The 15938-nt window shown below is 47.4% G+C and overlaps 6 protein-coding genes across 6 annotated transcripts; 2 read left to right on the forward strand and 4 right to left on the reverse strand.

Moving 5' to 3' along the window:
* Positions 1–10: 10 nt before the first annotated feature.
* On the forward strand, positions 11–674 carry EDB91DRAFT_1245964 (uncharacterized protein; the record flags this gene model as incomplete). The annotated part of the gene is made up of 2 exons (XM_041322606.1): positions 11–134; positions 187–674. 2 exons carry the CDS (start codon positions 11–13, stop codon positions 672–674), a joined length of 612 nt encoding a protein of 203 aa, XP_041179514.1.
* A 722-nt stretch (positions 675–1396) lies between these two features.
* EDB91DRAFT_1080079 (uncharacterized protein) lies at positions 1397–2294 on the reverse strand (the record flags this gene model as incomplete). Its single annotated transcript, XM_041315189.1, has 5 exons — positions 1397–1641; positions 1694–1804; positions 1855–1977; positions 2061–2144; positions 2198–2294. 5 exons carry the CDS (start codon positions 2292–2294, stop codon positions 1397–1399), a joined length of 660 nt encoding a protein of 219 aa, XP_041179515.1.
* A 208-nt stretch (positions 2295–2502) lies between these two features.
* Positions 2503–4524, forward strand: EDB91DRAFT_1245966 (uncharacterized protein; the record flags this gene model as incomplete). The annotated part of the gene is made up of 7 exons (XM_041322607.1): positions 2503–2640; positions 2690–3220; positions 3268–3360; positions 3412–3634; positions 3682–3838; positions 3957–4108; positions 4157–4524. The coding sequence occupies 7 exons, from the start codon at positions 2503–2505 to the stop codon at positions 4522–4524; spliced, it is 1662 nt and encodes a 553-aa protein (XP_041179516.1).
* A 4032-nt stretch (positions 4525–8556) lies between these two features.
* EDB91DRAFT_1049767 (MFS general substrate transporter) lies at positions 8557–10309 on the reverse strand (the record flags this gene model as incomplete). The annotated part of the gene is made up of 7 exons (XM_041313487.1): positions 8557–8810; positions 8865–9363; positions 9413–9569; positions 9623–9757; positions 9807–9967; positions 10035–10100; positions 10160–10309. 7 exons carry the CDS (start codon positions 10307–10309, stop codon positions 8557–8559), a joined length of 1422 nt encoding a protein of 473 aa, XP_041179517.1.
* A 1097-nt stretch (positions 10310–11406) lies between these two features.
* Positions 11407–12458, reverse strand: EDB91DRAFT_1245969 (glutathione S-transferase; the record flags this gene model as incomplete). Its single annotated transcript, XM_041322608.1, has 7 exons — positions 11407–11469; positions 11527–11584; positions 11642–11762; positions 11816–11866; positions 11916–11946; positions 12012–12249; positions 12352–12458. The coding sequence occupies 7 exons, from the start codon at positions 12456–12458 to the stop codon at positions 11407–11409; spliced, it is 669 nt and encodes a 222-aa protein (XP_041179518.1).
* Positions 12459–13114: 656 nt separating this feature from the next.
* On the reverse strand, positions 13115–15878 carry EDB91DRAFT_1199333 (uncharacterized protein). The gene is made up of 3 exons (XM_041320636.1): positions 15831–15878; positions 15391–15773; positions 13115–15329 (listed from the first exon to the last, which is right to left on the reverse strand). The coding sequence occupies exons 2-3, from the start codon at positions 15639–15641 to the stop codon at positions 13511–13513; spliced, it is 2070 nt and encodes a 689-aa protein (XP_041179519.1). The 5' UTR covers positions 15642–15773; positions 15831–15878; the 3' UTR covers positions 13115–13510.
* Positions 15879–15938: the final 60 nt, after the last annotated feature.

The raw sequence follows: 15938 nt of genomic DNA on the forward strand, positions 1-15938 counted from the left end.
GCGAAAAAGAATGAAGAAACCAGTGTTCAATCTGGAAATGGACGGGGATGGGATGCCATTGCTTCTGGACATCACAGAAACAAAACTCGAGGAGAAGAAGGCCATGGTGAGGGCTTTTCTTACAAAGCACTATTGTGAGTCTGGCTTTGCAACTTCCTAAGAGAATCTGTTTAATGGAGGGTACAGGGATCTGTTCTGGGATTAACAAGGCAGTCGTGCCATGGAGTGCCATCGTACAAAGTCAGGATGACTTTGTGGCCAGACAGTATCTTCTGGCAGATGTAGACTTGAAGGAGCCTTCCAAGTTGCAAAATTGGGATACCACCGCCTTGCTCAATTTCTGGTATGCTCGGCAGGAGACAGGTGAAGGTCCGACATTCCTGTTCAAAGCATGGAGTTACAAAGAAGGCGACATGGTAGATTCTGTTGTATCTGAGAAATCACCTCCTCATCTGAAGCATAAGAGGGTGATGATCCAGAGACCTCAGGATTCATCAACCAAATCCGAGAGTGATGCCAAGGGCCCCGGCAATGTTGAAAATGAAGTTCCACTGCCAGCCCCGAAGAGTATCCAGGGGAAGAAAGATGTGATTGAGGCACTGGTGAGAACAACTCAGAGTAAGTCAGTGCAACAACCATCTGACAGAGTTACTAGAGCAAGGGGCAAAAAGTAATGTACTTGTACCATTGTCTAGTATGTCCCTATCAATGTTATTCAATCAGTATTCAATTTACATGTGATGTTAATATGTTGTCAAAGATTTGGTGGTTTACTGAGTAATTTGAACAAATCACCAAGTACCGAGTTCCAGGTAACAAATACCAAGTTCTGGGTATCGATTACTGAGGTCTGGGCATCGAGTTCCGGGCACTGAGCACCGAAACATGAAACTAAATTACATCTTTTCGTGAATTGAAACAAGTACCAAGTGCCAAGTACCGAGTTCCGGGCATCGAGTACTGAGTGCCAAGTTCCAAGTTCCGGGTAACAAATACCAAGTTCCAGGAATCAAGTGCCGAGTGCCGAAACCCAGCACTCAGCAATCGGTACTCAATGCCTGGAACTCAGCACTTGGCACTTGGTACTTGTTTTAATTCATGAAAAGTTGTAATTTAGTTTTGTGTTTTGGTGCTTGGTGCCCGGAACTCGATGCCCAGACCTCAGTAATCGGCACTCGATGCCCGGACCTCAATACCTGGAACTCGGTATTCAGTGTTTGGTACTTGATGCCCGGAACTTGATACCTGGAACTCTTGATAGATTACTTATTCTACATGGCAGTAATGTAACACCTCAGTGTTCCGGTAATTTACATGTCATGTGACTATGTTATCGAAGATTCAGTAGTTTACTGAGTTGGTACTTTACATGTGATGGTATCAAAAATTCAGAAGTTTAGTTTTGGTTTTGTTCTTCACACTGACAAATCATGGAATCTACCACCTTGAGCATTTTGATGCTTGCCTGTTCAGCTCTTCTCAGCCTCTGTAGCCCAGAATCAGCCCTCTGGAGCTTGTCAGATGTATCCGCCCAAGCCATTTGAAATGGTTGCTCGACCTCGATGAGTAGTGGTATGGAAGGCACCGGAAGACCTCCATTATCTTGTTTGTAGCTGCTGAGTCTATCTTGAAGGGATTGCACTGAAATGAAAATAAGAAAAATGATAGATATAGTAGTATACCAGATACTCACATCCAGAGTGTTCAAATGACCCTATTGGCCGAAACTCACAAACCATCACATACAAATCTTCATTGGTGACCTCTGGATGTGCTGGATCGTGTTTGACAGGTCTCTCATTTGCTTGTGAGATAAATCAAGTGTTGATCGAAAAATGAGTTGAATTTACATACATGACATGGAAACTTCAGATGCGACTGGAGACTCACTACGTGCATAGCCAGACTCCGGCTCATCATCACAATCAATCAGATCCTCATCAGGCCCAAGGTACAAGTACAGGTCGATGTACTGAACTGGTTTATCATATTGAGCCAGAGGTCATTGATCTGTAAGAGTTTAGTGAACATGCATGGTAATATCTAAGTGATAAACATACCGGGGATTGCAGCCAACACATCCGGACCACTGGATGACACAGAATCATCTTCTATGTCATCATCTGGCCCAAGGTATAAATCATCTAAGGCATGTAAGATAAATACATAGATAAGGCATAGTACAAATAGATCTTACCTGTTGATGTCCGGGACTGTGTTGAATCATCTACATCCATTGAATAATACTTGGTCGCCAGAGGATCATTAAATCTGACTGTTGGATGTGAATTCATGTTGTTTGAGGGACAGATGTACCAATAATTGATTGTGTACTTGAAGTTCAACTGAAGTCCAGCAACTTCTGAAAGTTGAACCATCACCAAACAAAGCCAAACAAATCAACAAAGTTTTACATGGTTGTTCAACTGCCTGTTTTCTCTCTGAAACTTCATCATTTTCACATCTGATTCAAAGATTTACACATCTTTCTCATCATTCAACATGTCCACTCCAGCTGAAACCTCTTTTGCCGAACTTAAGGCAATCACTAGGCAGATTGTTGATATTGTCCGCACGGCTCGGCTGCTCCCACCTGGCAACAGCCACTTGGCTCTGAAAGCACAAGTCACTGAACTGGTGGTATGTGGTTTTTCCTTTTTTCGTTTTGTTTTCTCTAGTGTCTGGGTAGGCTAAGGCCGTCTGGGACCATGAGGATGCACCTTGCATTCTGGGCATAGTCTTGTCCTGCTCCAAGGAGTTACTTTGCGTTTGGCACATGTCCCCCCAGGTTTGGCCCAACTGGCACAGCATCGGCCATAACGATCCTTGCCTCCAGAAGCACAGCTGGTGCCACAAGGTCTTCGCCTGGGAGGCATTAGGCGACCAGACATTTGATCTTCCCCTTGAGGCCCCCAAATCCCCTGACACTGTCGCCATTGACCTTCCCTCCCCACCTGTCGTTGCTGGCAGCATTGCCAGCCCATCTTCCGGCACTATTGCCGAGTCCCGGGAGAAGCGTAAGGATAAGGGTAAGGGTAAAGTGCTAGATGCTGACCCAGAACCTGAGGTGGACAGGAGTAGGAAGAGGAAATCACCCCTGATTTTGGGACTCTCCTCCCAACCGCTGAAATCTGCGATGAAGAGTCACAAGAGGGCAAAGTCAGCTCGTGTTGTGAAGTCGTCCGAGTTTGTGGAGTCCAAGGATGAACATGAAGACAAGGTATGTCATTCCATTTTTTTTTTTTGTTCTCACTCATTATTTTGCAGCCGGCTGCCCAAGGAGGGCCGGTCGTCTTAGTTTATCATCTCACCTCAGTCTCACCCCAGATCCCCAAGAAGGCACCTTTCGGCCCTGCAAAGGTATGTCTAATTTATGCCTGCATCACTCCCCATCATCCGTACCTTCATCAGGTAATTGCTGGAAGACATCCAGATGTCATCGAGCACACGGACTCAATGTCCAACACCCCCGTGGTCACCCCAGTGGTGGCGCCAATTGTCATCAATGGCCCTGCCGGAAGCCATCCAGAAGTCATTGAGCACACGGACTCAACGTCCAACACCCCCGCAGTCACCCCGGTCATGGTGCCAACTGTCATTGATACAGATGACATTCTCATTCCCAGACCCATGAGTACTTTGAAAATTCATTGCACATCCTTCAACTAAATGAACAAACAGAACAACCCATGCTGGGCTTGCAACAATGCGGAGTTGCCCTGCATGACCTGTTTCAACAAGAGGACTGGGAACGGCCTTCTCTCCTGTGTTTTCTGCAACACAAAGAAGGTAAAGTGTTTTTCTGTCACCCTCAGAAGTCCACTGAAATGGTCACGGGGTAAGTCAACCACCCGGAAGGCCAGGTCCCGGACACCTTCCAAAGGTCCGTCCACCTCCCAACCAAAGGCCCAGACCTGCAGCCAATCTTGTGGCACAGCTGGAACTACCAGTGCCAGTGCTGCTGGAACTACCAGTGCCAGTGCTGCTGGTGCTGCCGGAACTGCCAGTGCGTCTGCTGTGACCACGCCTAAGACGCGCAGTCACAGCAAGACAATAACTGCTGTCAAGGCACCCGCCCCACCACCTACACCCTCACCTGCACCAGCTCGTAAGTCTTTCGAATTTTTCATCATCATCTTATGTTATTCTTTTGTAGCAATTGCATCTTTGAGTGCCCGCATGCCTCGTGCGGCTCTCAATGTCCCCATGCTGGACCTCCATTCCATGGCAATGAGTATTCATGATAGTGCTGGACACATCAAGGCTCTCAAGGATCTTGTTGCCGAGCAGGGCAGATGTATTGATACCCTCACCAGGCTCCATGAGAGCCTTCGATGTGAAACCATGGAACACCATCCCTCATTTCCCCTTCCCACTACTCCAGCAAATGCAATGTCTTTGTTGCTTGATCAATCCGTCACTGGAACAACGTCACCCTCCCAATCCACACTCCCTCCTCTCATCAATCTTTTGATGGCAGTGATGGAGCCCACACCCTTGAAAATTGATTGTCCCAGAATATGATTCTGCTGATGACATAGATGTTGAGGTCAAGGTTGAAGTTGAAGGTGGTGATGAGGGTCATCTGGGCAAGGTTGAAATGTCTACATAATTTGGTAGTGTTATATTTCTGTAAATGTTGTTGAAATGCATTGTACCTCCGGCATACCCAAAGAATGAAATCATCAAGTTCCAGGTAACTAATACCAACGTCCGGGTAACTAATATTGAGTTCTGGGTATTTCGTAAATTGAACAAATCACCAAGTACCGAGTACCGAGTTCCAGGCACCGAGCTCTGGGCATGGTGTTCCGGGCATTGAGCACTGAAACACAAAACTAAAATACAACATTTCATAAATTGAACAAATCACCAAGTACCGAGTGCCAAGTGCCAGGTTTCGGCACTCGGTACTCAATGCCCAGAACTCAATGCCCAGAACTCAGTACTTGGCACTTGGTGCCTGGAACTCAGTACTCGGTACTTGGTGATTTGCTCAATTTATGAAATGTTTTATTTTAGTTTCATGTTTCGGTGCTCGATGCCCAGAACTCAGTGCCTGGAACTCGGTACTCAGCACTCGCAGCACTCTTCGGACCATGGCAAACATAAGATCACATTGACATTCAACCAAGCAACCAACAAGATGAGCAATATCACAATACATCTTTCTCCCATATCTATTTTACATACACACTCACATACATTGTGACAGGGACCCTCAGACCCCTATCATCTCCACCAAAATGTTGCCACCATGACTGCATCACAACACATGACAGATGACATCACCAGCATGTGACTAAACTGCAGACCACAGCATGACAGCTGTTGGAGCATGACAGCTCTAGACTGGACCTAGACCGGGATCAATAGAAGCCGCGCGCTTCTCCCTTATCGCCCTTACCGATACACTGGTAACAACTATTGTTTATCCTATCGCTTATCATGACAGATAGCGTTATCTGACTTGGACACCTACCGCTGTGCCGGTACCATACCCTGGACCCTTACCATTGAACAGTTAGGACACTTTCTGGCTACCCAAGCCTACCCTGAACTCATAGGACAATACCTATATATACCACTGTAGTTAGACCATGTATTTTTCTAACTTGATCTTCACTTGTGATATACGACTCTAGCTTCTTCTTTGAACCTTCAGTCAGTCATTCTGGATGAACAGCCTTCATTCAGTCTTCCATCGTCTCGGTGCTCCATGAAGCGGACACAGGATTGACCCTATCAAGTGCACTGTTGGAAAGCCGGGCTTTCCCGTAACATACATAGAATAAATCGAGGAGCTGCTCTTTGACTGCATGCAGGAAATCATTGTATGATCTCAACCTTATGTGAAGTGTGTGCACCACAGGGGTCAGGATGAAGATATTCTCGATGGTGACAGTCATATGCCTGTGAATCTGCGCTCACGCATCCACATCTGTAGTGTCTTTGTACTTCTTTTATATTTCTTGCTCTAACATTAATATTTGACAGGAATTAGTTGGCCACTACTAGCATGCATGCTCAACCCCTGCTTCAATTGCATCACTTACTCGTGCTCAGGCTATCATGTGCTTTTGGACACCTTTTTGATTTTTTTTTGTTATTTTAGTGGAATTTAATCTTCCTTTTTTTTGCCTTAGCTTACCTTGATTGTTCCTTGTGTCTGTCTCAATAATAGTATTTTTGACCACCTTATTTGCCTTGACGGAGTATTCTAAGGAGAAGTCCCTTATCTCCTTGGTTTAAGGGGATGGACCTCCTTTTTCTCCTTATTCTAAGTGTGAACAAATGACCTTGAATTTACCTTATTGTGTGAATTAAGGTAAGTAAGGAACAAATTAAGTCCGAAAAGGAACTCGGTGATGTCCTGATGAGGGCAGGTAGCTACTGAGCTACATGGACTACCCTGACTATATCTAAGAAGAATGGGAGACTGGTTTTGTGGCTGTGTGTGGGAGACACGTAGCTCACTAAAGGCCACATGGGAATGCTTAGCTCGCTCAAACCTCGATTTAGAAATTTCACATGGTTCTGTCAATCGGAGTTTCAATTTCCAAAAACTGTTGTCCCTTACTATACTGTCCAATCCAAAATTGAGCCACAAGGGATTCAGCCACAATATATAGAAAAAGAACACCAAGGAAATAGAAAAATGTGAAAACAACAATGATGTATATGTACTGTAATTGTGTATACATGAAAATGTGAAAAATGCCAAAATATCAAGATAGGAAAAATGGGCAATGGGTAAACATGGGAATGGGAAGGTGGAGAATGGAGAAATGGGGTGAATGGGGAGATGGGAGGAGGAGGAGGACGGGAGGATGGGAGAACAGGAGAACAGGAGAACAGGAGAATGGGAGAATGGGAGAATGGGAGAACGGGAGAATGGGAGAACGGGAGAACGGGAGATAGGAAAGCAGAAAATAGGAAACAGGAAACAGGAGAATTTTTTGGGAAGGGCAAGAGTCAACAGCAAGACACAAACAGTGAGACTGAAGTTTACCTGGGACACTGGCTTGCAATCCCGTGGCCGGTCCTGTTTCCTGTTTCCTATTTTCTCACAACTAAACAAAAGTATATGGTATTTTGTAAATGTAAGATGTAAGACATTATTGATTTGATACAAATAAATGTAGACATGTGCCGAAGGCACAACGGGTGTGGACTCGTAGTACTATGTAGTGAGGTGGCTTTTTCCTGATGGCACATTAGCCTCTGAAGGAAGCATCACTCCACGTGTGGCTCAGCCCCATTTTGTCGATTGCAATTTGGCCATTTGGGAATCACATCGTATCTGGTTCAGCTGACGGAGTGATCCGAGTGTGGGATGCGAGGACTAGTGAGGCATTGCACCCACCTCTCCGGGGGCATACTGGCTACGTCTCGTCTCTCCAATTTTTGCCAGATGGACTACGCATCGTGTCTGGTTCAGTCGACAAGACGATCCAGGTGTGGAACACAGAGTGGCAGCGCATCGCGTCGACCTCTCCTAGGGCACACTGACATCATTCAGGCCGTCGTTGTCTCGCCCGATGCCAGTAGTAAAGGATTCATATCATGTTTAAACGACAAGACAAACCGGATATAGAATGCGGATACTGGCGAGGCACTGGGTCTTCCTCTCTGAGGACACACTCTCCGTGTTTACTGCATTGTGTCTGGTCCAGCCGACTGCACAATTAGGCTGTGGGACATATCCCCCGCTCCGAGGACGTACCGGCTACATTCGGTCTGTTGCAATCTCGCCAGATGCACGACGCATCGTGTCTAGGTCAGAGGACATGGCAATCCGGGTATGGGATGCGGATACCGGCGAGGCATTTGGTGTCCCTCTCCGAGGGCACACTAACTTTGTTCAGTCTGTCACAATCTCTCCAGATGGAAAAACCATTATGTCTGCTTCACCTGATGGATCGATCCGGGTGTGGGATCTGGACTACCGACCTCCGTAGCACGTCTAACGTGTTTCTCATCCACCCTGACTCATGCTCTTGCTTCTACAACCTCCTTTCTCCAAGGTTCTTGCACTCCAGCCTCTCTCACAGGAGGGATGGTTTATAGGTCCCGAAGGTCGGCTTCTCCTGTAGATCCCAGGCCACTTCCATCCGACCGTCTATGCCCACAACACGCTGGTGATACCTAATGGTGCCGTACAACTGGATTTAAGTCGTTTTGTACATGGCACGTCAGGGTAGAAGTGTCAGAACGCGTCCAGACGATTCGCATATTACTCAGTTCTAACTATCGCGCGTTCACTTCCCCTTCGTTAGATTGCATGTCTAAAACGCGCGGCGGACTGGTGGATGCTTGCCTCACCGGGGCATTCATGAATCTAGCGGTGCAGGTGGACACAGGGTCCCCACGACTAGATCGTACTGTATTACATAGGCTCTCAAAGACATACCATGGGCACAAGTTGAAGTGCGTTTGAATGGTAGCATTCGCAGTATGTGACATGATGTGCTGTGTGAGAATTGACGTGTCCATTGAAATTTCTGGGTACTCATGCATGCTGAAGTGGTGAAGCGCGAGAGAGGTACTGACCTTTCACTCGTCCCTGTCTTGTACTTCATCCGGCAACTGCGACCCCAGCCATCTCAATGCACCAGCCATCAAAATCAAGACGACGTATACCGCGTTTCCTGAGAGAAGATTGTGTTCCTTTGACAAAGCAAAGAGCGAAGTCGCCAAGGCGGGCCCAACGGCACGAGCTACTGACGCGGAGGTTTGGCCAAGGCCGTTAATAGCACCAAGAACGTTTTTTGTAGGGGCAGAGGCTGTGATAAACAAGAAGACGGTCCCTGTAATTAAGTGGGTTACTTGTAATGACAATATGTTTTCATAACAGCACGCACCAAATCCCATATCCCATATGACTGTCAGAACTAGTTGCACAAGCAAGGAAAATGTGATTGTATGATCAACCACCCCTCTTGTGCGGACAAGCCATGATATTATCGGAAACATAACCATGACTGGTGCGAATGACGACACTGACACACAGAATAGACGCTTGGGACCGAGCCAATTGACGATTTTGGCGAAGAACAATGCTTGAAATATACCGTCCACTATCCCAAAGACCGCCAGCCACGAACCAATAGTAGAAGGAGAAAATCCAAGGCCGCCAAGATAGGCAGGCGTCGACAAGAACAGAGGCATGAGAGCCCTTAGAGAAACGTCAAGGAAGGCGAGCATGGCGTAGTTTGCAATTGGGATAACAATGCTAGGTGTGAGCAGAGATCGCAAGGGCATATCTGCCATGGATTTTTTAGCAAGTGCTTCTCTGTCGGCATCGCTTGAAACGCCGAGCGTAGTTGATGCCAACTTTGATCGGCGCTTTGTTGATAATGTCTGATGATTGTGAGTGATGTGTGCGATAAGACAGGCATATGGGACCCACTTCTTCTAAAAAGAGTGACTGTGCGAAAATGACCACGACGAACAGACAAGCAGCCACTGCACAAGGCAGAAAGTATGGGTATTTTCCCCAAAATGGATTGGCAAATAATGCAGGCCAATGATCTTGCGGTCGCGCGAGCGTTCCGCCAATTAAAGGACTGACGTGCGAATTTGATCATTCGCTATCCCCATAGCCAATAGTCCCACTTACCCAACGCAGCATCCAATACTCCAGACGATCGGGATCAACGCAAACCCCTGAGCCATATTTGTCGAGTCCGTCAATTCTGCCATCATGGTTTTCATAACTCCAACGTTGCCATTCAGAACACCGCACATGCAGCGGCTAGAGAAACTATCTCAGCATTGCGTATCTCGTTCAGCTTGAGACATACCTAATGACAAGGCTCCAGAAGGTCGTCGAGAGGCCGAAACATAGTATCGAAATACAAGATCCTGATAGTCCGACTAGTAAGACCGGCTTACGCCCGACGCGGTCAGACAGCCGACTCCACTTCAGCACTGTTAGTGCCTGCGCGACATAAAACAGAGACTCCTGCCGATCACATCCGATAGGTCATGATAAGCAAACCGTTCTCGTAAGTTGTAATCTCGACACTTACAATGATTCCAGCATAATATCCTACAGCCGCATCGTTCCCTCCAGTGATTCCAAGTTCTCTGATAAGCTGAGAGCGAAACGATATCAAACACGTATGTCGGAGAAAATGGCACTGTGAAGTTATACCTGATTGATGTACGGGAATATAGACGTCGAGGCGATGGGTTCTGCAATTTGCATCATCATGAGTATGCCTATCTGGAGTTTTGGAAGAGGCGTTTTAGGTTTTTTCAAGCGCCTTGGAGGGATCAGAGGCGTGGTCTCGTTTGCTATCATGAGAGGAGAATCGGAGGTATCCATTCTGACTAGTCAGGGGAGAGAGCCTTGCGAGTCCAGAGGCAGATGCAGCAAACCACCTTGATATGGCACGAAAACACGAATCTGTATTTATAACCTGCGCATTTTAACACGATCAGTTGTCGAGACGATATTATGTCAAGTCAAGACATCTTTGTTAAGCGACATACCTAAAAGTCTGGCTGTCTGGGAACAGCCGGGAACGGGGGAAAATTCCGGCGCTGGTTCTTGATAAGCACTTATCTGATAACAAACCCGAAACAAGCAAGTCGCTGCTCGTGAGCGTTAGAAATAGATAAAAATGCACGAACAATTGGGAATGTGTTACAACATGGCTGCCGTTATTTGAGTAAGAGAGATAGTAGTTGTGGAGTCTGGACGGTGTTTCGAATCTGGAACGACCCGGCCCACTGGCTCGGGGCATGCAGCGGAGGAATAGATTCGCGAATCGCAACTGAGATGTCATGCACCTATAAGTCAACTGTAAGTTTTGTGTAAGTTGCAGATTCCAGAAAGCTGCTATTTTCTCAGGGCCTAGGCATCCAATGAAGAGAAACAGTACCTCGATTAATATTGGAATGTCCTAATTCAAGTTGATTACGCTGTAGGCTGCCCTGGGCTCGGCCAGCGCGCATGCGTACGCTGTTCAACCGGCAGGGATGCCGTGCTTGAAGAGATATCATCCTGCCATGACGTCAGCCTCTTCCAGAAGTAAGTCTCTAGGAGTATGGTGGATGGCTTGACGCGGGTGCGATGATATATCATACCGCGCAACCACCAATGAGGCTTGTCCCTAGTTCACCCTTTCACTTGCAAGTTTTCGCCCAGTGTGGCCTCTCGAATACTAAAGCGTCACCTGTTCGCACTTGAGGCAGCCCAATTCGACAGTCACATCTGTAAATCCACATCAAAATCATATCATCATACAACGACTGAGGTACAATACAAATGCAAGAGTCGGATTATTGAACAAATATGCTACATCCGCAGCGTGTTGATCAATCAGGATTAGGGTCGAAACGTTGAGTCACATACTCTAGAAGAATTCCATTCTCCTGATGTAGGACCCAGCGCTATTACACTACGGAACAGCAACCAGCCTTGACAGGTCCGCGAGCTTCGATACGATCGAACCACGCCTAATTAAATAAAACGCTTAGTACAAGATACACAACTTCATACACTCATACGCATACCTTGAGATGCGGCCATTCATCAATGGATTCAATACTTGCCCATGAATGAGCGCGAATCCTACAACGCCCTTTCAGTAAAACGTAGCAAATAGAAACAAAGCTTGAAAAAACATACCATGGGAAAACGTTGATGTCTGCGGCGCTGTACATGCCTCGACCGGGACCAGCGAGGTAATCACGGTCTTGGAGACGAATCTCCATCACGCCGTAAAGGCGCTTCGTTTCGTCGAAGTAACCTGAGAATGGGCGTCAGAAAGGTGGATGAGAGACATCAAGCAAAGAAACTCACGCTTCTTCGCGTAGGGAATGTCCTCCGTAGCGAAACGGTTGAAATAATTCGCTGCTTTGCGTGAACACAAAACCGCAGCAACAAAAACAATGATACAGACCTTGCCCTTGCATAGGCCCAACACCACCATGCTACACCAACAACCCCATCAGCACCCCAACCTCAAACAAAATCAAAAACCACGACTAGTACTCACCGCCCAAAACATCCACTGAATCATCTCACTATACTCATTCGGCTGCTTCACAGGGTCAAACCCAAGCCCAAACTCCGGATCATAATGCTGTTCCAGATAAAGCAAAATAGCAGCAGTCTCAAAAACTACAAAGTTCTCCCGCTGGCGGTCGACGAGGACTGGGATTCTTCCGTTGGGATTCAATTTGATGAACCAGGGCTCTTTTTGGACGTTTTTGAAGACGGCTATTTCCTCGACGCTATTACCAGTGAATTCAAGGGATGAGTTCAGGGTCAGAAGAGTTCAGGGTCAGAAGAGGTCTGGGGAAGGAAGGGTGGAAATAGGGAAGGGAGGTACTCACTCGTAGTCGACCTTGTTGCCATAGATAGCTTTGAGCTCTTCAAGGAAAACACTGACTCTGTGACCGTTGGGAGTACCAGCGGTATAGAGAATAAAAGGCTTAGACATATTGCTAGAAGGAGTAGTAGATAATGATCTTGCTACTGCGCTGAGGCGGTTAAAGACAGATTGCATATCGTTCTAGGGCTATATGCTTCCACTGAATGACGTCGCATATTTGATTTTGGGCGGACGAGGCTCATGACTGTTGCAACTCCACAGGCTAGTCAGCGTAGGACCGTATCAGTCAGCAGTTCGGCACCTCGTCAGCATTTCTCTAATTGAAATGTCGCGGACTTGTCTAAAAAAGACGCGTCTCTTCTTCAGGCGCATTTTGCCGATCCTAGTGATCGCAAGGACGGTTCGGAGCTGAAGCAGTTCCGAGTTGGAACTTGAACCAGCAGAAGAAAACGTGTTCTACCAGACGCGAAACGGCTAAAAGTACAGCCAGTTTACTACCTAGTGATGTCCCACTTTTATTGCGGTTGATTTAACCAGACTGATGGGCTATGGTAGCGGTGAAATTCTCCTGGATGGCGGAGCGGTTCTGAGTTGGAACTTTGAACGGGGGAGAAGTTGAACCACCAGAAGAAACGTGTTCTATTATACGCGAAACGGCTAAAGGTACAACCAGTACCTAGTGATGTTCAACATTTATTGCGGTTGATTTCACCAGATTGATGGGCGATGGTAGCGGTGAAATTCACCTGGACCTGCAGTTCTGAGTTGGAACTTTGAACGGGGAGAAGTTGCAATTGAACCACCAGAAGAAACGTGTTCCACCAAAGCTATAAGTACACATATATAACAGACGAAAAACTACGAATCGTGAAAACCGGAGAAGACCATGTATGTTAAGTAGAGATATCCATGTAAAAACTCTGATCAGCATCAAACGAAACGGAACATGCGAACGAGAACTCGAGAGCGACTAGTAAGTACTGTGACTAAGTAAACAAGAACGCATGCCAAGTATAGATTCAGAGATATCTGTCCAAGATCGTCATGCAGAACGTCCGATGGAAGTCCGAATAGCATCGAAGACGAAGAGAGCGGAGAGCGATGCGCACTAGAGCTAAAGAAAGGAATGTGGTGTGGAACAGAAATCTCAGATTCGGGATTCAGCGCTCATCCATCGCGCCGGGATTTTTATGGCTGTCGTTGGCCCTTGACGTTGCTCCGCTATCACCACTCCCACCGTTATACGATCCTGGGTAGTACATTCGGTTCGTTTGCCGTGCGTCTGCTTGGCGATGCGTAGATGTACGCTCAGGTACGGCCTGAGATCGTAACGGCGGCGTGCCTTTTGGGTTAGACGCAGGAACGGGTCCGCTGCGAGGGGTGGAGGTGAATGGCGAATAAGGTACTTGTGATTGGTCGCTCGACATCATACGAGAGGGCTCTAACCGTGCGACAGAAATAGACATTCGGCGGTCGGTATCAGGAGAGCGAGACGCGCCGCGGTCCTTGTCAGTGCCCCAACTAGGTGGTGAGACTCGTCGGCGCTGATCAGTGGTGGGAAATCTGTATGATGATGATGGTTCTGAACTAGAAGACATTCCATTTTGAGGGAACTTTGAGCCTTGAGGGTACCCGATATTGCTCATGCTGTGGGTGCGTGCCGAGTCTGCGCGCGCAGCACGAAGTGCTTCCTCTAATGAATCCATGCGTTGACGCATACTTTGCATCTCCTCCTGCATGGCACGCGTTTTTCTCTCCACCAAATCCTCGACGACCTGATCCACCTTCTGGAGAGATTGCAAGAGCGCGTTTGATTTTTGCAGCTGTTCTGACAGCCAGTTTTTCATCTGCTTCGAGTCGTTGAGCGCATCATAGAAGACCTCGAAGGGCGCCAAAAAGGCAGATTTATCTCCCGAATAACCAGGATGTTGTAGGGAGCGAGGTGTGGGTGGTACCAATGAGCTTGCGATTGGTATAGCAGGGGGAGATCGTGTAGATGTCCCCGCCCGTGAGGCACTGTTCACCGAGGGACCTGCTGTGTGCTGCAAGCCGAATCGAGTCGGTGTTGGAGGCACATTGGTTGCAACTCTTCGAGTGGTCTGACTTCCACTTAGAGCGGTTGGAAGTCGAGGCAGTGCCATGGGGAAACGACCAAATTCTGGAACTGGAGGAGCGCTTTGTATGACAGGTGCCAGTGATTCACATGAGTTTGCACCACGAGGGCTTATGACGATATCAGCTGGCTTTCTTTTGCGATTACCCGACTGAGCTGCACGACGACGAGCGAAGCTGATAGGGGGAGGTGGGAGGGAGTTGGAGGGGGGGCTCCGTTGTGGATTTGATGGGGCCTCGGCAGGGGGTGGATTCGCGGTGAGAGCGGGCGGCTGTTGACTTGGGACAATCATAGGGGGAGGAGTGGGTGGGTGAGGAAGAGTCGCACGACTGCCAGATGCAAGAGTGGTTCCACCTGAACGTGCAACCGTGTTTGGACTGCGTCGACCTAACCTTGGTTGACCTGTGAGCTTTGGGGCTGGCAAAGGACCTTCTGGAGGAGAATAGGTGGCAGAAGAGGATGGAGTACCATTTATAGCAGCCGAGAGCATGGTGCTCGGACCGGGAGGACCAGCAAAACTCCCTCTGCGTTGTTCAGCCAAGGATTTTGGTTGTTGCTTTAGGGTCTGAAGGGACCTCGACTGAACATCTTCACCGGTTGGTATTGTTATGACCACGGGAGTGATTGGTGTTGAATGTGATGTATCAGAGGAGAAGGGGAGGGTTGATGAATTCAATGAGTGTGTAATACCACTCACTGTCACCCGTCGTTTCTTGGGCGACGGTGGATTGATAGTAATACCTGATTCGTTGAGAATCTGGTTTTGAGGAGGAGGAGATGGGGATGATATGAGACTGTCATCGCGGTCGTCTTCCTCCTTAATTCGGAGGACTCTGGGTGACTGACGGCTATCATTATCGTTATGGCTTTTGTGAGAAGGTAGTTGGCACGAAAATAGGCATTATGAGAGTGTGAGGATAGACATACCCAGAGTCCGATGTACTCTCGCAGCGGGTTGTTAACTGAACCTCTTCTCTAGAACGCTTTCTAGAGTTTCGTAGTTGTTCGAGACTTGGTTGACGCGAGGAGAGGGGCGGTGATATAGTTTGGTGTAAACTAGGTTGAATTGGGGGTAACGCGTTATTTGAAGGAGTTATTGAACTTAGAGAAGAGTTGCTAAAAGCTTGTGCAAAAGATGGTAGGGATTGTTGAATAACTGGAGGATGATTGAGAGACATGATGGACGGAGTGGTTGAAAGGAGAACGGAACCGAATTCGAACTTGAAGTCGAAATCGAAATAGCGTTGAAAGTCAATGGGATATGAACCAAAAATGAAAGTTACTAGTATGTGTTCTAGAAGCCAAGTCTTCTACAAGTCGCGTAATAATTTGGTTAACTGATACCGTTTACACGGAAGACCACTTACTTTTAAAGTCGCACACGAATCTCCTCCAAATCACCACTAATAATGCATCATCCCGGTTATCTACTAGCACTGCTCTCCATAAGCTAGCTAGCTACAGCCATCAAACGG

Source organism: Suillus paluster (genome assembly GCF_016628075.1).
Source record: "Suillus paluster strain FC165 chromosome Unknown EDB91scaffold_13, whole genome shotgun sequence".
NCBI lineage: Eukaryota > Fungi > Basidiomycota > Agaricomycetes > Boletales > Suillaceae > Suillus > Suillus paluster.

Excerpts from the sequence above, each read along its gene's own strand:
- EDB91DRAFT_1199333 (XM_041320636.1), bottom strand. The coding sequence starts at position 15,641 with ATGTCTCTCAATCATCCTCCAGTTATTCAACAATCCCTACCATCTTTT. Across the intron at positions 15,330-15,390 it reads GAGAGTACATCGGACTCTGG|CCATAACGATAATGATAGCC; the intron begins GTATGTCTATCC and ends TTCTCACAAAAG.